A 22,816-nucleotide genomic window follows, 5' to 3' on the forward strand; every position below is an offset into this window, starting at 1 on the left:
AATATACTTTGACACACTTCTACATTCTACATTCATTTGACACATTATTTTTCACTCTCCCATTATAAAAACCGTGTCAAATGAATGTACGTATGTCATCCTACCATTGCCCATCAAAATCCCCCAAAGGCTCGTCATTAGGGTATGAGTGTACCTTATTTTTCGTTGAAAACCAAATGACCAATTACCAAAGCAGTCTCTGAACTCACCTCCACAGGCAGCCATGTTTTTTCACACTGATCTGCCACTGTTACATTTCATTTAGCGGTAGCAAAACGAAAACCTGGCTCAATGTAGGCGGACCTGTTGGGCTGGGCCATAAAGCCCAAATTTAACTGAGGCCTAGAAAATGAAGTCCAAGCCCTGTGGAAGTCTGGTTTTTGTGCGCTAAACCGGTATTTGACCATGATTAGATTGGGATTTAACTCAAACTTTAAAGTCCAAATCCGTTTTGTCACCTCTTCATCCATCTAAATTAGGGAAGGTTACATTTGATAAGAACACTGCATTTCGGCACACTATCGTTAAAGTGATATAGAATCTCCTACATGTTTGTAAGCATAAACATGTATTTTGGCAGAGTGTGCAGTTTTTTTTTTCCTTGGTAGAGTGCAGTTTTATATCCTATTCGAGTTTGTTAAATTTAACTTTAAAACATTTATTTACCTAATTACCAAGAAATAAGGGATAACCCGTTAGAAATTCAAGCAGAGTTTTATGCTTATGGGTCAGTTATAGAAACTGTCACCACTACCGCTTATGTAGCACGAACAGTTGGATTTATTATGAAATATTTGAATTTATTGCCATTTATTTTTTTTAAAAAGTAGCTCACCACTGATATCAAATTTAAGATTTGACTCAAAGGTGATAGAATTCCTGGAAAAGATAAATTGTGCTTACAAGGGTTGACTAGAAAATCAATTATTGAAATTCTGATAAAAAATATTTTTAATAAACTGAAAATTAATCATAATGTTACTCATTGATTTTTTTTTATTAATAACTATTACTGTACTTATCATACAAAAATATATTTGACATTTTAATGGAATCATATCCTCAAACCTAAATAGCATAAACAATTATTTATGCAACAAAATAACAATATGCTTCTTATTCTAAAATAAAAAATTTATATTTCTGTTTATACGATACTCTTTTATTACTCCCATCCTATATATATAACACTCTTTTTGTTTTTCCAAAAATAATTTAATTTATATAAATGTTACAAATTATTAATTTATTTCTTGCATAAAAGCTTTTAAAGTAGTTGATATACGTAAATATTATTAGTTTCGCCCCTTCATCATTTCATCATGACATCTCTTACACATTTTTTATTTAGTATATGTTTATAGTTGATTTTTTGATTTACCTATTCATGTGTAATGCATTGTTAAGTTAATTTATATAAAATCAAATGATGTGCTACATTATATATTAATATGAAGAATTTACATCACTTTTATAAACTAAATTAAGTATGGAATACATGTACGAAAGCTCAATTAATATTATCGTAATGACATATATCATCACATAGATAATGTCAGATACACATATAGATTGCTTAAATAAATTTACATGTGTATGAACTAAATTAAGAGTTTGTAACCAATTTTTAACGCTAAACTCTACAATTAACCCAACAATGTTATTCATATTTTTTTTTTATAATTTTCACTTCATTTTGTATTTTACCCTAATTATATTTTAACCAAATTATTATCAATTAATTTACGATAACTTCTGTAATTCAATAAAATATATTGATTATTTATTTTTTGCAATGATGGAAGATGACTTACACACATTAATAATTAATAATCACGATACTTAAACAGCTAATAACTTTTAAAACTTTATATTATTTTCTTAATATGTGAAGAATTGCGGGTGGGGAAAACTGATGGGCAAAAGTGTCTTTTCGCGATAACCGCAACAGCAAACGGTAGCTCTCTGTACGAAACAAACACCATTTTCTTGGGCTTCGAGCCGCTTTCTGTTTCTTTCCATTCCAGCGAGGAAAGTGTCCATCCCCAAGAACCAAAACCCTTCTCTGGTATATTACTTCAAACTCTATTCATACAAAATTTCACTTTTAATAATAGGTCGTTTACTATATACTCTGGCACTTCTAACTTGTAAGCTGTAGCTGTCGTGCCACATGTTCTATTTCTTTGACCCATTGTTTTATTTTATTTTATTTATTTATTCTCAAGTTGTGTGTTTTCTTTCGATCTTCGCTTTGTCTGGAGTATTAGGGTTGGTATATCAGCAACATGTGTTGATCTAGTTTAGTAGTTCTGAGTTTCTGCTTGATTCGTGGTTCGAAGTGTATTATTATTGTTCTTTGTTTTCAGACGTTTCTGGTTCCGTATTTTGTAGCTACTACCGAACTTTTTCGACTGAGTTCCGTTGTTTAAGTTGATGAATGTGGGTGAAGACTTTTGTTGATCACGTGGAGTGTTTGTATAGGTGAAGTCTTTTCCTCACACTATTTAGATGAGCATCCGAGTCTTTTTGAGTTATCGGTTTTTTGCTTTTAAAGAAGCATTGTAATTAAGTATTCAGCATGCTGTTCGCTTTGGACTTTGGAGTAATACATAACCATAGTGAAATACTAAGCTGGAGCTATTCTTTCAGTATGTTTTATAATTTGATCTGCGTAAAAAAGTTGCTTCTTTTACCTCGAGAGGGGGGAAATAATGGAAAAGGGATACCTTTGGTTTGTTATGGCAGCTGGAAAACCAATGCCGTGACTAGTCAGTTTTATATCTTCTCTAGAACTTGCCTGTTTTGCTTGAGTTTTTGGTCCCATGGTCCCATGTGATTGGTAGTCTGCATTTTCCTAACGATCTTTCTGGACGAATGGATTTTGTATTCCACACCACTCTAATTGAAGGCAAAGTAACAGGCTTTTCTCTTCAGTTGTAGTAGTTTAACCACAACTATTCTGGGACTGCTTGTTTTGGATGTTCTAAAGATTTGCTTATGTTGTTTTCTTGTTAGCCAGTGTTAGTCCAAGATGTTTTTTTTTTTTGGGGGGGGGGGGGGGGGGGGGGGTTGGTGGTGGTGGTAAAGATTGGATGTCGATGTTTTGTGTGTCGCTGAACTTTTGTTTTTGTACATTTCAGGGCTGGCACCCATGTCATATTCCTATTATTTCCTGAAATGACCTTTGGCTGCATACTGGGCGAAAGTCAAAAACTGATTAGAACTTATGAATCAGCTAAGGAAGTGATGAATTTTGTGCCGATTTAACCTCTTGGTGTGGTTATTATTTGAGGATAAACCCTGCTTATGCTGTCCTCCTCAAAATAGGATTGCCGTCCTTTCTTCTTGTTGAAGGTAAATTTAATGGATGATGGTCCTCCGAAACTAAAAATCATCCCTGATCACTTTCAAGTTCCAACGTCAAGTTTAGAATCCCCTGAGAGCAGAACATCATCTATTACAGAGCCTGGAACTGATCAATCTTCAAGGTATGGTTCCCTGGTTAAAAATGAATAGAAGAAAGCAATACTAGAAACAGTTATTAAGAGACTTTCAATTTATTTGAGTCACTCAATCTAGCTTAGTTTAGGTCCTCACGCCATCAACGGACTCGAAGGAAATTAAGGACAGCTTTCATGTTGAACTTGTTTTCTCCTCGGCGACTGTCATGGGGTTCCAGTACTGGAGGTCAGGAAAAGGTGTGGTTTGAGAAGCTTTCATGCTGTGCATATTTTGTCATCGGTCAAGGTTCTATTATATCCTACCAATTAAATTTATATTGTGCAGGTTGAGCTAACAGCTGCGGAAGTAGAATCACTTCGAACAGAACTTGCTGATATAGAGGAGAGGGAAGCTCACTTGAAAGCTCAGTGAGTGATGTGACTAATTAGCAGAATTCTTTCGGTCACAATTCTTGTATCCTCTAGGTGCCTTGATCTCATTCATAGAAGCTGCACAGCAGAGTGTAGATGCTGGCATAAGTATTAAAATCTAGATACGTGTGACTTTTTGGAGTATTAAGAATAAAATGAGGACATCCTTTTTCTTTCGTTGTTATTCATTTCACTCCTCACAAGTGATTCTTCCTGGTGTGCTAGACACAGTTACTCTTTAGTCTTATTTGTAGTTGAAATAGCTGCATTGAGAAAATAAAGAAGTTAACTGTTTAATACCTATCTACCTATTCCTCCCCTTTCTGTGGGGAATTCTTGATTGGTTTAGAAGAGCTGGGCTGCTGTGCTTTCTTGTATAATGATTTATTAAATTAATTTTGTTTAACAATTAACACAGGTTGGAACATATTGATGAAGTTTTGCGGTCTGCTCGTTTATCTGGATATTTATACATTCGAACTGTACTAACTGCCAGCCCTACACCAGTTTATGTTTTTTTAGTTTGAGCTTCATTATTTATTTCACATGACAAACTGAACTCATTTGCTTTTGCACTTTCTTGTAAAGAGATGGGCAGCACTACCAGGAGAACCTGCACCGATAGATGATACAGAAGTAGATGACCGGCTTCCTCGTTTTGTTGTTCTCCACGGAGAATGTATATTTTTATATCTGTTGTGTACAGGTAATGCAGTAATTCATGTTCCTTCGTGCTTGTTGTAGCTCTCATTTTCAAGAATTACTTTGCTTTAATATTAATGCAGCTAAATCTGAGCAGTAAAGCTCTGCTCTTTGTTTCATATTGTTCTCCCGCACCATCTATTTTTTGAGTATATAAAGAAATGTCAATTCATTTGCAGATGTTTTATTCCTTTTTGAATATTCTTGTTTACTCCTAAACGATTTATGGTAGTGCTAGAATGCATGAAAATGGATCCAGCGGTAGGATATAGAATCTATAGATAACGGCAATTTTCTGTTTGTCATCGTATTTGTTATTATACTTGATATTAGTCACATGAATTTGCTCACATACATATGATGCCGGAATTCAACTGTTTTAGTCAGGATAACTCTTTTGATTTGACTGCCTGTAGGAATGGTATCTCGTCACAAAAGTGATGGAATGTCCGTTTCATTGTACCGAAACATAGATGTAAATAAAGAAACACCACCCGAGAACGAATATTCCATTGGAACATCCATGTCTTCAAATGATTTTATCAACCAAATATGAGCTTATTTTCATTTTTCAGTTAAATGCATGATATGAGTAATGAGAACATCAAAATTTACCGGGCTTCACAATTTTTTTCTACAGATAAATTACATTTGTGCCTTTTAAAATGTGGGTGGATGAGAAATGGAAGTGTTGGAAACCTCTTAATCAACGTGTGGAATGCCTTTTCAATAACTTTTACAATCAATTCCTCGGTTAGGGAAAAATTCATTCTCCATTGGATAGTACCTCTTCTACTATCTTGAAGTTTGTTATTGACCATTGTGTTCTTTTAAATCAGAAGCTCGTATTTAGGCTTCGTCACCATATAGTTAAAGACGTCTAGATGATGTTTGATTGGATTTCAACCTGTCAAGAATCAACTCTCCAAAAGCTTGAGCTATTGGAAGCTCCAAGAATTCTCTTTATCATTATTTAAAAAATTCCCTTTTATGTCAAAGGATGGACAAGCCGTAGACCCACCCTAATTTAAATAGAGTAACAGGAGCAGCAGCGGGGACTTTGCTCTTAGCTTTGTCAAGGAGACCCTTATGTCATGCTTAGAACTAGCTCTCCCATATGACTAAGCTATTTCGAAAAGGCCTTATATTTGTGTTTTAACCTGTCTTTGAAAAAGAACAACTGCACATGGTTAGCTCAATCAAACATAAATTATTCTCAAGCTTTTAAATGATTGACTTTCATTTACAATGCATCAATACATGCTTTCTGATGAAGGGAAACCATTGCAGATCTAAGCCCCCAGGACTCAACCCTTCTATCTGATATCATTGAAGTAGGAAGTTTACCATGTTTTAAGCAAGAAGATGATGAAATTCAGTATGCCTTTTATATTTTAACTCGTCATGGATTGCGATATGAATGCTCAAGCAGTTCTAAGATACAGGTGTGTTCACGTTAAGATAATTTGATTCTTATTTATAGTTATTATTGTATTTTAGTTTTACACTCTGAACCGATATTAAGCAATTTTCATCCTTGATAATTTTGATCACCATCTAAAGTCAGTCAAATGTCACCGTGTCAATGATGTAGTTTGGCTCCAATTTTCTTCTTTCAGGTGGACTCTTGGTTATCAGCTTTACAAAGCGAATGCAAGTTGGAATGTGATACATTTTGTAAAGCTGACTGCAAACTGGAATCTGATACTTCAGTTCCCAATGGTTCGACTGAGATGTAATATAAGTACACCTTGTTTGGTGAGTTTAAGTGGCTTTGTAAATCTTGGCTACTTTGTAAATGACGATGATATCTTGAAAGTAACTTAATAAAAACTAGTGATTTATTTGTGACTTTTGGCTCAAACCAGGACTTTAACTATCCATTAGGTTTAAACCTTGCAATTTTAATGACCTTTCTATATGTGTGTAAACTAGAGTTGGTACATCTTTATGAAGAAAAGCATAAAATTGAATGCTTATACCTGAATAGTGACTATTTTGGCATCTTGAGGTTTAAAGAAGGATAAAAACTCTGCATGAAGATTGGTGGTTATACTCTTGCGATCTCTGTTGTTCACCAACTGCATTATGAGTTGTTAGTGTCCAACTTTCATTATCTTCCTCGGGAGATTTTATAAGCTGTAAATAATATTGTAGGCATAAAATAGTTGATAGTTGGGTTACAAAACGATTTTCATTCTTGAAATAATAATCTAGAAAAATGTGAATGTCAAGATTAGGGTGAATGTATTTAGAATGAGTATGAATTAAGCTCTATTTGACCTAAAATACTAAACTAGAGAGACTTATCCAAAAGTCATTATAGGAATAGAAGTGAAAATCAAATACTAAAGGAGCGCCAATTTTAGCTATAATGGAGAGATATTTATGGCTCGTGTTTCACATCGGAACTTGTTCATTCTCCGATTTAGTTTGGTAAGAAAAAAAAATGGACAGTGAAAAAAGATGTGAGAAATGAGTGAAAAAAAAAAGATATTTTTTTGATCGTAAAGAAATAAGGGAAGTATTTATTTAATATTATCATTAGTATTATTTTTATTATTTTGATTAATAAAATAGACAGACAGGTAGTTAAGTTACTTAATTGATTGAGGTTAAAATAAATTTTAAATACATTTTTTGGCCTAACATAGCCGTATTGAAGAAAAATTTCCACGTTTTGGTGGACAATCTTGAGAGTGAAATTGATTGAGAGGGTTCCACAACTTTTTAATTTTCCATCTCCGTTACACTGAACCAAATGAAGTGAGTCTATTTATGTAGTTAAAACTACTATACTCAGACATTTCAAAAGGTGACCCCAGGTATTTTGTAACTTAAATTTCCTTAATTGCAATCGAGACTTGAGAGGTGGCGGATTCATTAAATTTATTTGTTATCTTCACAAGCGTTGTTACATTGATCCGTGCCTTCCCTTTTGGTGGGTTTATTATTCACAAATAATTTATCTAACATGCTAATCATAACCACCAAACTTTAACAGCCTCATCTAAGAAACTTTTTTTGTTTCTTTTTGGATACACATTACCATTTATATTTGCTCCACCAGAAAGGGAATGGAATCGGTTCGTTTTGTCCAAATGAAACAGTACCACGTAAAGTATTTGACAAGAGAGGGGGTTTCGTAATGATTTTCCAGGAACACAAGAATCTATAAAAGAGGATTGTTCCCTCTTTTCTCACCCTTTAAACTAATCAATCATTCATCAATCTTATTCTTACTTCATCATCCTTTTCAACCATCATTTCCTTTTGCTATTGTGCATTCTACATAATAAAATCTCTGTCTCATCTGCTGTTAATAATGTTATTCTGTAACATAAATGCGGATATCTATCCCCTGCGGATAGAAAATAACTTTAGGATGTGCAGTTCAATCTCTCACCATCCATTTTTTAATTATTTTTTCTGCCTTTATCTAAGTTTAATGTATATTAGCGGTTGAGATTCATGCACCGAAAAGTTAAATTGGAGAATAGTAGGAAAAGATGCTTATTTTTTATATTTTTTAATTCAATCTTATGAAAATTTCTTTATCAATAAATATGATGATATAAGGAAATCCCATGTAACAATCTAGTTATTTAACATGTCACTGGCTTGTCATTTTATATTGATAAAAAATACTTTCATATTTATTAATGTATAAAGATAAGTAACCAACATAATATAGTCTTCTCACCTAATTAAAAGTAAGTAAACTACAAAAATTAAGTTGAAAAAGTATAATCCTTTTGAATAATTTAATAAAAATATCAACCTAAAATTTAGTTAATCCAAATAAAAAAAAAGTAAAAATTTATGCGGTTTGTTTAACTAATATTTTAGAAGTGAGTGTAGTTAGGTGAGAATAAGAAGTGGCCAATGCAGGAAAGCGCACATATATAGGGGGAGGATCCGATTCCTAGCACGTGGACTCAAACATGTTTGACCGCAGTAGTAAAGTTACTTAATTAACCATAACCTTCACTACGTGCTCACATACACACCACTCATTTCCAATTTACACATCCAACCAAAAACTACCCAAAAGTTAAAAGAAAGAAAAAAGCAGGGACCAAATAGCAAAGGTAGGCGAAATAAAAGAAGCGATAATCCTTGATCGTTCTTCACCGTTGCATTCTTGTGTTCTCTTGTTCTGCTCTGCCACTGAGAACAATCTAGTCGAACGAAGCCAAGAAGATGGCCTCACAGGTTTGCAAATCTGCTTCAAGAGCCGCGAGGTCCCTTCTTTCTGCTTCCAAAGCCTCTCGTTTTCACTCTCGTAACTACCTCCTATCCTTTTTTCTCATCATCATTCTCTATTTTTTTTTGTAATTTTTTTATTTAAACCTTTCTTACACCCTAACCAGTATATCGTGGCGCTAAAATTAAACCTCCATGATTCTCTGCTTTCTTTTTAATTTCTTTATATAATTTGCGCGAACATCTGTTTTTTTTTTTGGATTGGAAATGTGTACTTTGTTTTGTCATGTGTACTTTGTTATGGTTTTCGTGAGGAACCGATTGGAAATGTGAATGGGTTGAATTTAGATGTTTTTGTGTTTCGCGGAGACGAAAAATGAATATTCGCTTTTACAGAAGGACGTGCGGTTGGGGCTGCTGCGGCTGTTTCATTGAGCAGCAAAGTGCCTTTTTGGTCCTCGAGCCATGGGAGGGGTGGTTCTGGAAGTGGATCCGCATCATCATGGATTTCAGGAGCCATTGCTCTTCCCGCTGCAGGTTTGGTCAGCGATTACTGTTGAAACAATGCATTTACTTTTTGACTACTGTGTGTTCGTGATCGCAAAGTGACAAACCGATACATATTTTAATTGCTACAAATGGGCCACTGTCGTTTATATCATATATATTTGTCTTCAGTGAGTAGATCTACACTATACAATTAATATAGATGGTTTAGATCTAAGATGTACATATACAAAAATGTGAATCTGATACAACAGACAATGTAATTATTTTAAAAATATATATAATACAATTGTGTGAGATCAAGTTAAGTTTTTGGATGTGATAGACTTCTAATTCCCTTACATTGTAAAATATTTCAAAACTTTAATCTTGTCTTTGAAGTAATAAATCCCTGCGTATTCTTTTCAGATTTAACCAATTTTTGACACATTCCTCGATCTCCGCCATGAACTGAAACTTAACACTGTGATAGATTAATCAATTGGAAAAACTGTGAATAAACATTTACCATTTTTTTTTATTTCGTTCTCCGTGTGTATCAATCCTCCTAAGACATTCTTTGATTGTAATACACACTCTACATTATTTTAATATCCTAGTTTTTTAAGACCTTGTTGTTAGCTTTAGAGTTTGAACAAAGTTTTAACGGTTTGCTTCTGTGCTTTGAATTAGTCGATGTGATCTTAACATTAGTGCGGGCTTCCTTTAACTTGGTATTCTGCTACTGATTTTATTCTATTTGCTTTTTCTTCCGTTGTGTCGTGAAGCTTACATGTTCCAAGATCAGGAGGTGCACGCAGCTGAGGTACACCTGACATTTCTTTAACGACCTTTTTCGCTGATACCGTTGGTTGCGTGCTGTTTTCCCTGACACGATTATAACGTGTCTACTTTTTTCTTACACAGCTGGAGCGCACTTTCATTGCCATCAAGCCTGATGGAGTGCAGAGAGGGCTGGTAAAGTGAAATTTCATTTCTTGCACTTCTTTATCATTTGTTTCTGAAACACTGTGAACAAGTAAGTGCAACTTTGTCCGCACGGGTCGCAATATTGTCCCCACTTTGAGAAATGATGACGAGTATGGAAATACAGTCTCAACTAATCTTTACTTAATTTCTATTAAAATGTTATGAATTCTTTTTTCTATATTCGTTAATTTAAATGTGTCACACGCACATTAGTCGAAACATGAATTCGTGATAATTTAGGACTATCTAATAATATCTTCCACACTTTCCTCTCTGACCTTAGTTCAGGTTTTGCTCACCATATTTGTTTTTCTTCCTTTCAGATTTCTGAGATTATATCTCGTTTTGAGCGGAAGGGGTACAAGCTTGTGGGAATTAAAGTAGTGATTCCTTCAAAGGATTTTGCCAAACAGCACTATCACGACCTGAAAGAAAGACCCTTCTTCGATGGGCTGTGTGATTTCCTAAGCTCTGGCCCTGTTATTGCAATGGTTAGAAAATAGAAATGACTCAACCTCTGATGGCAGGAATCAAACAAATCAGTGTTCTTAGTTTTTTATTTTTTTGTTTCCCCAAATTTCATGTTACAGGTGTGGGAAGGACAGGGAGTTATTACCTATGGCAGAAAGCTGATTGGAGCCACAGATCCTCAAAAATCAGAACCTGGAACAATTAGGGGTGATCTTGCTGTTGTTGTTGGAAGGTAACTATTTGTTCTGCAAATAAATGTGCTAGTTTTGTTTCTCTTTAATTTTTTTGTACATTATTTGGTCATCACAAATTTGATTATAACTTTCCTGTGCCTACAGAAATATCATTCATGGGAGTGATGGTCCCGAAACTGCGAAGGATGAGATTAAGTTGTGGTTTAAGCCAGAGGAGTTAGTTAGTTTCACTAGCAATGCAGAGAAGTGGATTTATGGTGCCAATTGATTTTTTCCCTCATGCCTTGGGTTTTCTATAAGCTCAGTGAGTTTTTTGGAATAAGTCATTTTTCAGCGGCTATACTGAACTCTAGAAGCCACAAATAAGCGCGATTGAGATCCGTAGCGTTATTGTATTTTAATAGGAATTGCATTATTTTATTAGATGTGTGACATTAATTATGCCAATAGTTCTAAATGGGTCAATTGGCTTTTCTTTAAAAGACTTGTTCATCTCATAATAGAAAACATGTGTGAGACTTTAAATCTTTAATGAATTCATAAATAATTTCTTTTAAAAATCTATTAATAAGTTGTATTATTAATTGAACCAGTGTATTTTTTAGGAAATTACTTTTAATTTCTTAATTTAGTTGTTTTTAACATTATTATGCTCAAAATAGGGACATAAGGTTATATATGTATATAATACAAAATATTTATTAATTTTTTTAATGATAAACATTAAAATAAAAGTTTGCATCAATATATATATATATATATATATATATATATATATAGGCTTTTAATTAAAATAACCTTAAAGATCTGTGGTATGGACGATGAGTTCTTGTAAAAAAAACTGGAGATCTCCAAAAATATCTTCTATATTTTTATGGTCCTTAGAGGATGTTTTTTCTACTCTTACATCTTAAAAGTTAAATTATAATAAGGTCGTGTATACATTAATAAAGAGTTATTTAAGAGCTCAAAGTGAGATTTACTATTAAAGTAAATTTTAGATGAAATTTTATAAAGTATTGTATAATGAGATAAAAAATTACTGTTAACATAGAATATCATAAGATTTTACTAAAGATGCTATAATTAATATTGTTTAAAGAAATCTTCTCTTCTAGAAACACATCGTCACTTAAATCAACTACATAATGAGGTGGAACGTGGTTACACTGAAGATAAATTTTTAATGCAGTTGCTTTTGTATGCAGTTTTTTTACTATTGTAGTGTAGTTTAGAATAAAATTTCAAGAATGATATAACTTTTAAAAAACAAATGACGTGAACAAGGTGTCAAGATGATACGATTTCGAAATAAGTTTGTACTATGATTTAATGACTTCAATTCTGTAACAAAATAAATAAAATTGAAGTTGTCATAAAAATCCTCATAATTTTGTACGACGTTAGTTCATTAAGAGAAAAATCACTTTAAAATGACAAATTTTCCTCTTAAAATCGTGCTAATTTCACAGCTTGTCAATTCTTTTATAAATTTGTACAATTTTTGTGATTCATAATGAAATTACATCTTTTGAAAATATGCACAATTTTTTTATTTCATAATTACATCATAATGACAAAACAGCCTTTGCATGCAAATTTAGTTTTAATTGGTGTAATCTACTAATCTGATTGAATATAAGGATTGTCTATGATTAATCACATGTTTTAAGTAAATTTTACTCTTTATAACATAAGTAACTTCACTAAATGACTTGAGTTTTATCATCTGTCTTTGTATTGCTCCAGAAATCTAAGCAAATAATTAGGCCTCTTCAGTATGCAAAAAGTTCAATTTCAAGACAAATTTATTTTCAAATGTTAATTTATTATTATTAGTTAAGAATTTTTATTTATTTTTTGCTTATAAACATTTCTAATATCCTTTTAATTAAAGGTACGAAATTTTACATATTCATATTGAATTATGACGTAATCAAACTTTATCAGTATTTGGAGTAAGACAACGATATGCATAAGATTCAAATATTATCTGTAGGTTGATTTCTGATTATATTTACATAATAATAATGACAATTTGACATGATTCTCTGAATAAAATTTTACATGTAAAACATGTTTCATTAATATAGTGAGAATATCATCCTATTCCACTGTTTTTTAGTTTACCAAAGAATTATTAATGTTAAGTAGTGAAGAACAAGTATATTGAAAAAAAAAAACTCATCAATTTAGATTCTATGTGTATTCAGATTACAATTCCTCGAAACGAAAAAAGAAAAAACCCAATTTAATTAGAGCATCTTGTATACAATAATACAATGACTAATCTGTAAACTGTATAATACTTAAAAGACAAGTTATCATATAAAATATCAGTTTTTTTTATTAACACATTAATTTTTCAAACAATTTTTTTTAAAACGTGAATAAAGTCATATTCATTTGTAAGTTCATGGTGATATGTTAATACTTTTAAGATTTTCCTTGAATAGGGAAAAGACATATTATAAAGATTTTTTTACTATTATTTTAATTTTTTCGTATTTAATGTAATTTAATTTAATTTTGATTATATACGTTAATTTGTACTTTGTTCATGTAAAATTTATTTATTGATTAATGAAAAAAAATCATCTATGTTATCATTAATGAATATATTTATAGAATTACCATATAGTTTTTGTCTGACAAATGTTTAATGATATAAATATTCAGCAATAAAATTAAGACAGTTTATGGATTATCACTTAATTCATTCTTCGAATATGGTCAAATTATTGATTTTGACGATTTTTTTTTTTAAATTAGGCTTGATAAATTTTGAAGATAAATTTAGATTATATTTCACTTTATGTTGATAGATGTTTAATAATGTTTGAAAATCTTTTTTTTATGCTGTCCAAAAGATCAAAACTGAAAAATAACAATAGTAGTTTTAAAGTAGTTAGTGTCTAAATTCTTTTGAATTTGTATGAAATTGTGATTTTTCTTTGTTAATTCCATCCAAAAGAACATTTTATTAATTTTAGTTCTGTAAAATAATTGTGAATAAAAAGAAAAAAAAGTACATTTACCTTTTCGTTAGTTTGTGTATTAACACTCTTATTTCTTCTAATTTTAAAATAATTTATAAAATCAAATTTACGCACTTATTATTTCAAAATAAATATTTATCATTCCTCTATTTGTAACAATGATAGTTACCTTCTCTTTTTTATAATTTTAGAAAATTGATATTCACTTTTTTATTTTATTTAAAAATATCATATTTGTTAAAAAGTTATTAAAATTATGAAAATTAAAATTCTAAAATGTAAACATTGAAGTATTTTTAAAATAAAAATTTCATACTTTATAAAAAAAAGTAAAATAAAGGATTAAATATGTTTTTGCTCCTTCAACTTTTAGTGAAAATTAGAATTAGTCTTTTCTGAAAACTTTGAACCAATTTAGGCCTTATCTTTATAAATGCATAGATTTAGACCTTTAAACCATTTTTTTTTAAAGTTTATTTGATGTTTCAAACGCGTTTTTCAAATAATATTGAAGTGAACATGTGTCAAATGGTGTAAACTAAAATACTATACTGAGATATGCTTGAAACGTCAAATAAATTTATTAAAATTTGGTCAAAATGACTAAATTCATGCATTTACAAAGCCGAGAAGAGATTAAATTGGTTTCAGGAAGGACTAATTATAATTTTCATTAAAAGTTGAAGGATAAAAACATATTTAATCCTGCAATAAATGGATCTCACTTTATTAAAAACATAAAATATATAAACATTATTTAGTAAAAATAGGAGGAAAATAAACGTATGTTTACAATTAAAAAAAAGTGTAAATGTGATTTTATAAAAGCTATAATTGTTGAGTTTCATTTCATTGGAAAAATAAGTGTAATTTCTCATTACATTTGAGATCCTTTGATTGCAAGAGAATATTTAATGAAATGGGAAATTGTTTTTGGGTACACATACAATAAATAATCAAATATATATGGAATAAAAAAATAAGTATTATATAATGGTGGGAGCGGTTTAAATATCTAATAAAAGGAGACATGTAATACTGCAAATAAAAATATTTAAATTATAAATAACAGTTCTTTATAAAGTTATATTAAAGGACAAAATTAAACAACACTACTCACAAATTATGCATACAATTGATATTTAAGGACAGTTTGGACGATATTGTTTGTCTGGATTATAGTTTTTTATTTTATTTTCAGCATTTGATTAATCCAGATACATAAAATTAATTACTGTGTAGTTAACTTCATAACTTATATTTTTGTTATTAAAAGGACTCCTTTAGATAATTAAAATATAATAGATCATTTAAAGAACACTTTTCACCTAACACATTCAAACGTAAAAGTTATTTCGCATTGCAGTGAATTTCTTTTCTGCAATTAATGTAAAAAAAAAAAACTAAAACTCAGCTTACTTGAGAAATAAAAAAAAAGGTTAAATAAGAGAAAATAGATGAAAATGAATAACTAACTAGCTAGGTAACCGAGAAAAAAGTGTGTAGTGATCTGAAATGGTTGACCAATAACATGTTTTAATTAAGGTTAGAAATTGAGAAGGCTGAAGAGAGAAAAGAGAAAAGAGAAAAGAGAAAAGAGAAGAGAGAAGAGAGAAGAGACCATCTCTTTGTTGATTGAGGGATGGCAGAAAAAAGGTTAATCGTAGAAGTGGAGAAAGCCAAAGAGGGCACAGAAGAAAAGCCATCAATGGGTCCTGTCTATCGTAGCGTTTTCTGCAATGATCCAACTCCTCCTGCCATACAAGGTCTTGATACATGCTGGGATATTTTTAGGTATACACAAATCCCATTGCAACTTTTTTTTTCATAGACAATGTCCATAATCATAATTAACTAACTTTATTATTTCACTTTAATTATGCATAATTTAACATACATATACCAGTTCGGATTTGAATCTAGTGAAAAGGACTAGTGTAGTCCCTTCTAGCACGGTGTAACAATGTGTCACATTAGCGTTTAGGTGACATTTGGAGGAGGATATTCATTAAAACAATAGAACAACAATCAACTCCCCATATGTTTCAATGGCTTGTTTTTTTAAGGTTAAAAAGAAGATAGCATGAAAGAAAGATAAATTGTAATATATGTAATATATAGTAAATCTGTTGGTTTTGTAATAATTATATTTAGTTTGATTTTTAATTTACTGACTGCGTAAAGATCTTTACAGTACTATGTTTCTACAGCAATTGGTGAATGGAGGAGTTTTCTCTAATGTATACAACTTTGGTTGGAGGGGATGAGACTTACATTTAGTGAGAGATTATTTTAATTTTTTAATTGTTTGTGTTTGTATAGGATGTCGGTGGAGAAATATCCTACAAAGACAATGCTTGGTGTTCGTGAAATTGTGGATGGGAAGGTAAGCTCTGTCTTTCTGTTTCACTTTTGTCATTGTTATTGTTTTTGTCTGTGAAAATGTGTTATCACTTCTGTCACACTCTTTTGTAGCCTGGCAAGTATAAGTGGCAAACTTACCAAGAGGTTTACGACATGGTGGTCAAGGTTGGAAATTCCATTCGTGCTTGTGGTTATGGGGAGGTGAGTAACATATGTTTTGCTTTAACTTGTTTTACTGTTTTAATGCTTTACTCTAATATTTTGGATTCTCACCAGTGTAGCTAACTATTTATCTTATTTACTTATGTGAGATCAATATTTATGTGTTTGATAATGCACTTTTATGTCTTTAATAGCTTGGTCATGAAGTCTTTGAATATTTTATTATTTTACTCAACTGAGTACCTTTACACCATGCCTATTTTCAGGGAGTAAAATGTGGTATTTATGGTGCCAATAGCCCAAAATGGATTATGAGCATGCAGGTACAATTTATTTTGACTTTTTTTACTTCTATGTTGTGTTTTTCTCCATATAAATTTCTCTTTCTACTAATACTTTTATGGAGAGATTTCTATTGACTTTGTACTTTGATATTTGTTTGTTTGCTTCATTGAATACTTTTTATTGTATTGTTGATATGATTACTGTAGTTGGTTTATTATGATTTTGAATATGAAGGAGAAAAAGCCAATTTTTTCTTTATTGAAACACGACTTTCTTCTGTTTATAATATTTAGTGTTCTAAATTACAAGGTGCCGTTTATAGTGCTGCTAAACTTGCTTATATCTTTGCAATATTTTCTGACACATTGCAACATAATTGCAGGCCTGCAATGCTCATGGACTTTACTGTGTTCCTTTATATGATACCTTGGGTATGTGCAAGGCTTCTTTAACATGTTTCTTCACAATGATGATGCATTGACTCATCCAGTTACTGACATTTGTTTTAGTATTAGTACACCAATTTAGTACTGTCAAAGATAAATCATCAAAACAATTTAACTATTGGGTGGAGGAACATGAGTAGCTGTTTGTATCCACAACTATTCACACAACAGCCCTTTAGGGATGAAGTGTTTATATTGAAAACTAGAATGTCCCATTGATCATTGAACACACATCAATAATCCATATCCATAGATTCTTTAACCATAAACATTTGCCATCATCTAGAATTTTTCAAATGGTAATTGTAATGGGTTTTGACGCTTGATACACATGTATGACTTATTAGGTTCTGGGGCTGTGGAATTTATTATAAGCCATGCAGAGGTCTCAATTGCTTTTGTTGAAGAAAAGAAGATACCCGAGGTTTATGCCTATTCAAATTATCTATTATATTATTGCTACGAGGGATTAAGAATTGTCTAATCAAAATTTCTATTGCTAGCCAGCCTAATTTATACTTGTTGTTGAAACTTTTCAGCTGTTGAAGGCATTTCCAAACGCAGCAAACTTCGTCAAGAGTGTGTTTTATTGATTGTCTACTTTCATTCTTAAAATATTCACATATTTGGAAAGAAATGATTACCTTTATTTATTAATTTGTAGCAATTGTGAGTTTTGGAGATGTTACCCCTGAACAAAGGCAACAAGTTGAACAGTTTGGATTGACCATGTATTCATGGGAGGACTTTTTGAAAGTGGTGCGTTACTCATTTGACGCATAGTTAATCTTTCTCTTACTATTTAGCTGTAAAATTTCATTGAAAATAGCATGCAAGAGTGATTGCAGATAATGCCAAGTAGTTATAGAAGGAGTATCTGGAATTACTGTTAAAACACAGTCAAAAATATTATATTCCTGTGTCTGTCACTATTTTGAATGATAAAACAAGGAATATTTTCTTGTAAATGTAAAATCCAGTTCAAAAAATGTAGGTGCACTTGCATAGGCCAAGGAATATTTAGCGGTTGTATTTCTCAATCCTCATGCAAATTTTTGATGTCTAGAGCAGGGTCATGATCAGACTTTTGAGCTTCCTGAGAAAAAGAAAAGTGATGTATGTACAATAATGTATACCAGCGGAACTACTGGTGACCCTAAGGGTGTATTGATATCCAATGAAAGCATTATTACACTTTTAGCTGGGATTGATAAAGTTCTGATCAGTTGCCATGAGAAAGTAAGCTAGTGTTGGCCTTTTAATTTGAGTTCTCTAAAAATGTCTTCATTTAAAAGGATAATCAATATTTTTATGTATCCTTTCTTTGTCCTTACTAACTGTAATCCGTTTTCCTGCTTGCAGTTGAGTGACAAAGATGTATACCTATCATACCTTCCTCTTGCACATATCTTTGACAGGGTCATTGAGGAGGCAATGATAATGCATGGTGCCTCAATAGGTTTCTGGCGTGGAGTGAGTACATGTCAAATATTTCATCACTGAATGAAGGCTTGATATGATTGTTGAGCTTTGGATTTAACTTTATGCTGAGAAAAGTCAAACTTTGCCTTTGACAATATGTAAACACGATTTGTGCAATGGTTGCAGGATGTCAAATTGTTACTAGAAGACATTGCGGAGCTAAAGCCAACCATTTTCGTTGCAGTTCCTCGTGTGCTTGATAGAGTGTACAGTGGTAAGTTTTTCCCGTAGTTAACAATTTAGTGATCCTTCTAAAATCATGTGTTGTAGAATTCAGGAAGGACATACTTTCTAAATTATTTGTTAGTTATTGGAGTAGTCTTTTTCGTTAATTCCTTTTTCTCCTGTTAATCTTTTTGAACAGTATTTCCTATACTCAATTTGATAAACAGGTTTGAATCAGAAGATTTCTACAGGGGGCTTTATGAAACAGACAGTGTTCAATTTCGCCTACTCATAGTAAGTAACTATGTTTTTTGTATGTCACTGCTATCTTGAACAAAACATGACATGTACGACTGTTCCTATCCTAAATCATTTCACACAGAAAAGCTCATTTGGATTTTCATTAGGTTGAATATCAAAATTACTGTGATCACTTGCGCCATAAATTATAAGATTATGATAAATATTTTTTTTTTTGGCAAGTTGTATTAAATCATAATATTATGATAAATATTCTCTTTTTTTTTTTCTTTTTGTAGCAAGATGCATAGCTTAGGTAAAGGGCGAAATCATGAGGAAGCATCTCCACTATTTGATAAAATTGTATTTAATAAGGTGATGTAACAATATTAAGTTTAACTCCACACTCCTTTTTTATGAACAAGTGCAACCAAATTTCTGATTAATATATTATATTTTTGTAACTTGATCAGGTAAAGCAAGGTTTAGGGGGAAGGGTACGTATTATTTTGTCTGGAGCAGCACCTCTATCTAAACATGTTGAAGGTTATCTGCGGGTGGTGACTTGTGCTCATATCCTACAAGGATATGGTATGCTTTTATTTGATTTCTTTCAATTGATCTTGTTCGTGACAAACTATATTTTTCTGAATATTTTTTACAAAATAAAAAGTTCATTTGGATGAAGAGTATAAAACATACATGGAAATTGGAGGAAGATAGTTCCTCTTTAATCAACAAATGGAAAATAAAATGTAATAATCAATGGAGCAAACTTTGTCCAGTCCTCAAATCTAGAGTCAAAACTTCTCGAAGTGGAATTATCAATTGCAAAATGCACAAGTCATATAGTAAAGAATAGTGTACATAATGTAAAATAATAGCCTAACTTGCAATTCAAGATCAAATTCAATAGTATAGGTTAACTTCAATCAAGGTAAAAGAGATTATCTTATTAAATAAGGTCCAGAGCTTCATGTTTACAAGACCCACTTTTTTGTCACCTATTTTGGGAGTGTAAGCAGTGTATTGATATATAAACCTCTTGAGAGCATGTGCTACTAATACTACAATGACTTTGTAATACCCACTTATTCACAACACTTATAGCTTTAGGAAAAACATATGTTGTTAATTCAAATGTAGACATAAATTTATGAATAAATACTGTGAAAGTTACTCTGATGTCAAGTATTGATGCATTTAGTCTTCTGTTTACATGACTGCATGTGTTGTGAGAGCATGGACATATTAATGCGTTTCTGCTGAAAAAAATAGGTCTAACTGAAACCTGTGCGGGAACCTTTGTGTCATTACCGAACGAAAAGGACATGCTTGGCACCGTGGGGCCTCCTGTACCATATGTGGATGTGTGCCTAGAATCTATTCCTGAAATGGGATACGATGCGCTTGGAGACCCACCAAGAGGAGAAATATGTGTGAGGGGAAGTACTGTGTTCAAAGGGTACTACAAACGTGAAGACCTAACCACAGAGGTTATGACCAATGGCTGGTTCCACACAGGTTCTTTTGTCCCTGTTTCAGATAATTAATATTTGCTACTATATGAGTTGCATGGCCACATTTTATTCATGAATGATCTATTTAAACAGGTGATATTGGAGAGTGGCAACCTAATGGAGCCATGAAAATTATTGATAGGAAAAAAAATATATTCAAGCTTTCACAAGGAGAATATGTTGCCGTTGAACACCTGGAGAACATTTATGTTCAAGCTTCTGTCGTTGATTCTGTATGTCCTCTGAACACTTTTTGTTAAACCATTTTCCCAAAAAAGTGTTGAAAAACTGTTGTTGATTTGTTGTAGCATCAGGATTTGTGAATGATGATATTAAAAGGTTTAGTTTAGTGTAAATATAGAAATAGAAGTTTTATTTCAGTTTCTTTTCATTCCATGAATATAGAATCACATAGATGTTAATTCTTTCGCGGCTTTATCTCAGATATGGATTTATGGAAATAGTTTTGAGTCATACTTAGTTGCTATTGTTAACACCAACAAGCAAGCAATTGAAAAATGGGCCGAAGAAAATCGTATAACCGCAGACTTTGATTCTCTCTGTGAAGATTCTAGAACAAAAACTTACGTAATTGGAGAGCTCGCCAAGATTGCAAAGGAAAAGAAGGTCTATTGATTTCCTATTCTTTATTCTATGTATGTGTTTGTTGGTACATACATTTGTTGAAGCATTATTCGATCCTGATATTATTTGTTTTTTGTCAGTTAAAAGGTTTTGAGTTTATTAAAAGTGTTCATCTTGACCCAGTTCCATTTGACATGGAACGTGGCCTTATGACTCCGACATTTAAGAAGAAAAGACCAGAACTGCTTAAATACTATCAGGTACAAATTCTCATGGATTTAATTTAGTTTCATAGAACTTCAAATGGAATGCATAATGGTTTTCTTTTCTTCTCACTTTGTTATGTTTATCAACGACTAAACAAGAGTTTAATTTCTCACTTTGTTATGTTTATCAGAGCTAATGCTTTTAGGTTTTTGTTTTAGTATTGACTATAATTTTTCGTGCACAGAATACCATTGACGAAATGTATAAAGCACTGAACGCAAGCAACAAATCCAGTGCCTGAGATATGCTTTAGGAGCCAACGTGACGAAGACGATTTAGTTTATTCATGTGATTGCACTTGCTTTCCCTTTTCGTGGTGTAGATTATTATTCATATAGATTGCAAATAATATGCATGGATAGTTGCAAAAATATGTTTAGATAGATAAATTTATATTTGAAATTGTTAAATTATTGTCTTGTTAACCATGAATAATAGTTATTGCTTCTCTAATACAATATTAAACTAGATTTTTTCAATATGAAAATTTTCCATATTGAGTCCTATCACACAATATTGAGCATATTTTAATTTTATATTAAAAGAAAAAAGATAAATAAATCATTGACTTTAATTATCCATTTTGAAGTTTTTTATTTTAATTATCCATTCTGAATTTATGTCATGTTGTTAAACTTCTAGTGTGAACATTATCTCTAATTTAATAGTATGATTTTTAGCATCAACGATATGAATGAATTTTGTTATATTTTACCATTGTAGTATAAATTATATTCAAGTGACATCTTATATAAATTTAAAATAAGACGCATTCACAAATTAAAAAAAAAAAAATACATGCAAAATAATGAATATGAATAAATCAACATATCATCAACTAAATTTATTATACTCAATACAATAAGTAAATTCAATGATCGAATCATAAAATGTTATGTCTGATAAATTTGATTAAAAGTAACTCGAGTAAAAAAAAAAAAAACTTAAAAGTATTAGTATGCTTTGCAAAACTTGGTTATTTGTCGTATCAATTGATGTGTATAGATTATATGCTACCTTTATATATATTTTAATATATATTTTTCATTCTAAAAGAATATTAAAAAACAATAAATATTAAAATAATCAATACATTATTATTGTGTACCGTACAACTATTTTATTATTGCCTGATATTGAATTTACACATGTAATCATTTTGTTTATAGTTCAGCGTTATAATAAGATTACTATTATAACCAAAGACTAGTTTTTATAAGAATTAAAAAATAATTTTCAAATTAATCATTATGTAAGAATTTTAAAAACTTTACTTAAGTCGATACTACTTACAGTTTGCGTTGGCTCTTGTTCAATGTGCTCAGCTAATCAATTCCTCTAAGAGCTATGGCTTTCTTCATCTCCCATATATTTTAA

The 22,816-nt window shown here is 31.3% G+C and overlaps 3 protein-coding genes across 6 annotated transcripts; all 3 read left to right on the top strand.

The window, feature by feature from the left end:
* Positions 1–1,906: 1,906 nt before the first annotated feature.
* On the top strand, positions 1,907–6,429 carry LOC114177663. 4 transcript variants are annotated; one of them, XM_028063107.1, is made up of 9 exons: positions 1,913–2,068; positions 2,395–2,484; positions 3,144–3,491; positions 3,593–3,701; positions 3,790–3,872; positions 4,294–4,357; positions 4,464–4,581; positions 5,868–6,022; positions 6,197–6,429. In XM_028063107.1, exons 3-9 carry the CDS (start codon positions 3,367–3,369, stop codon positions 6,314–6,316), a joined length of 774 nt encoding a protein of 257 aa, XP_027918908.1. In that variant the 5' UTR covers positions 1,913–2,068; positions 2,395–2,484; positions 3,144–3,366; the 3' UTR covers positions 6,317–6,429. The 4 variants fall into 4 exon arrangements, with proteins under 4 accessions (XP_027918906.1, XP_027918908.1, XP_027918909.1 ...); XM_028063105.1 differs by lacking the exon at positions 2,395–2,484 and having other exon boundaries at positions 1,907–2,068; XM_028063108.1 differs by lacking the exons at positions 1,913–2,068; positions 2,395–2,484 and adding an exon at positions 2,129–2,150.
* Positions 6,430–8,588: 2,159 nt separating this feature from the next.
* LOC114177665 (nucleoside diphosphate kinase III, chloroplastic/mitochondrial-like) lies at positions 8,589–11,484 on the top strand. Its single transcript, XM_028063110.1, has 7 exons — positions 8,589–8,862; positions 9,180–9,320; positions 10,058–10,095; positions 10,197–10,247; positions 10,583–10,750; positions 10,850–10,962; positions 11,069–11,484. Exons 1-7 carry the CDS (start codon positions 8,781–8,783, stop codon positions 11,190–11,192), a joined length of 717 nt encoding a protein of 238 aa, XP_027918911.1. The 5' UTR covers positions 8,589–8,780; the 3' UTR covers positions 11,193–11,484.
* A 3,972-nt stretch (positions 11,485–15,456) lies between these two features.
* LOC114177661 (long chain acyl-CoA synthetase 4-like) lies at positions 15,457–21,871 on the top strand. The gene is made up of 19 exons (XM_028063098.1): positions 15,457–15,717; positions 16,246–16,309; positions 16,399–16,488; positions 16,716–16,772; positions 17,117–17,165; positions 17,528–17,604; positions 17,720–17,759; positions 17,845–17,939; positions 18,252–18,419; positions 18,543–18,653; positions 18,789–18,876; positions 19,055–19,121; positions 19,367–19,442; positions 19,541–19,658; positions 20,346–20,591; positions 20,681–20,820; positions 21,032–21,214; positions 21,313–21,432; positions 21,624–21,871. The coding sequence occupies exons 1-19, from the start codon at positions 15,566–15,568 to the stop codon at positions 21,678–21,680; spliced, it is 1,998 nt and encodes a 665-aa protein (XP_027918899.1). The 5' UTR covers positions 15,457–15,565; the 3' UTR covers positions 21,681–21,871.
* Positions 21,872–22,816: the final 945 nt, after the last annotated feature.

This window comes from Vigna unguiculata, chromosome 3 (assembly GCF_004118075.2).
Source record: "Vigna unguiculata cultivar IT97K-499-35 chromosome 3, ASM411807v1, whole genome shotgun sequence".
In the NCBI taxonomy this organism is placed as follows: Eukaryota; Viridiplantae; Streptophyta; class Magnoliopsida; order Fabales; family Fabaceae; genus Vigna; species Vigna unguiculata.

What these genes read in the sequence shown, in the direction of transcription:
- LOC114177663 (XM_028063105.1), top strand. Translation starts at nt 3,367, where the DNA reads ATGGATGATGGTCCTCCGAAACTAAAAATCATCCCTGATCACTTTCAA. An exon ending in GAAGCTCACTTGAAAGCTCA is followed by an intron (nt 3,873 to 4,293) that starts GTGAGTGATGTG and finishes CAATTAACACAG; the next exon opens with GTTGGAACATATTGATGAAG. An exon ending in GATATTTATACATTCGAACT is followed by an intron (nt 4,358 to 4,463) that starts GTACTAACTGCC and finishes TTTCTTGTAAAG; the next exon opens with AGATGGGCAGCACTACCAGG.
- LOC114177665 (XM_028063110.1), top strand. Translation starts at nt 8,781, where the DNA reads ATGGCCTCACAGGTTTGCAAATCTGCTTCAAGAGCCGCGAGGTCCCTT. An exon ending in CTGGCCCTGTTATTGCAATG is followed by an intron (nt 10,751 to 10,849) that starts GTTAGAAAATAG and finishes TTCATGTTACAG; the next exon opens with GTGTGGGAAGGACAGGGAGT. An exon ending in CTTGCTGTTGTTGTTGGAAG is followed by an intron (nt 10,963 to 11,068) that starts GTAACTATTTGT and finishes CTGTGCCTACAG; the next exon opens with AAATATCATTCATGGGAGTG.
- LOC114177661 (XM_028063098.1), top strand. Translation starts at nt 15,566, where the DNA reads ATGGCAGAAAAAAGGTTAATCGTAGAAGTGGAGAAAGCCAAAGAGGGC. An exon ending in CAATGGCTGGTTCCACACAG is followed by an intron (nt 20,592 to 20,680) that starts GTTCTTTTGTCC and finishes CTATTTAAACAG; the next exon opens with GTGATATTGGAGAGTGGCAA. An exon ending in AGATTGCAAAGGAAAAGAAG is followed by an intron (nt 21,215 to 21,312) that starts GTCTATTGATTT and finishes GTTTTTTGTCAG; the next exon opens with TTAAAAGGTTTTGAGTTTAT.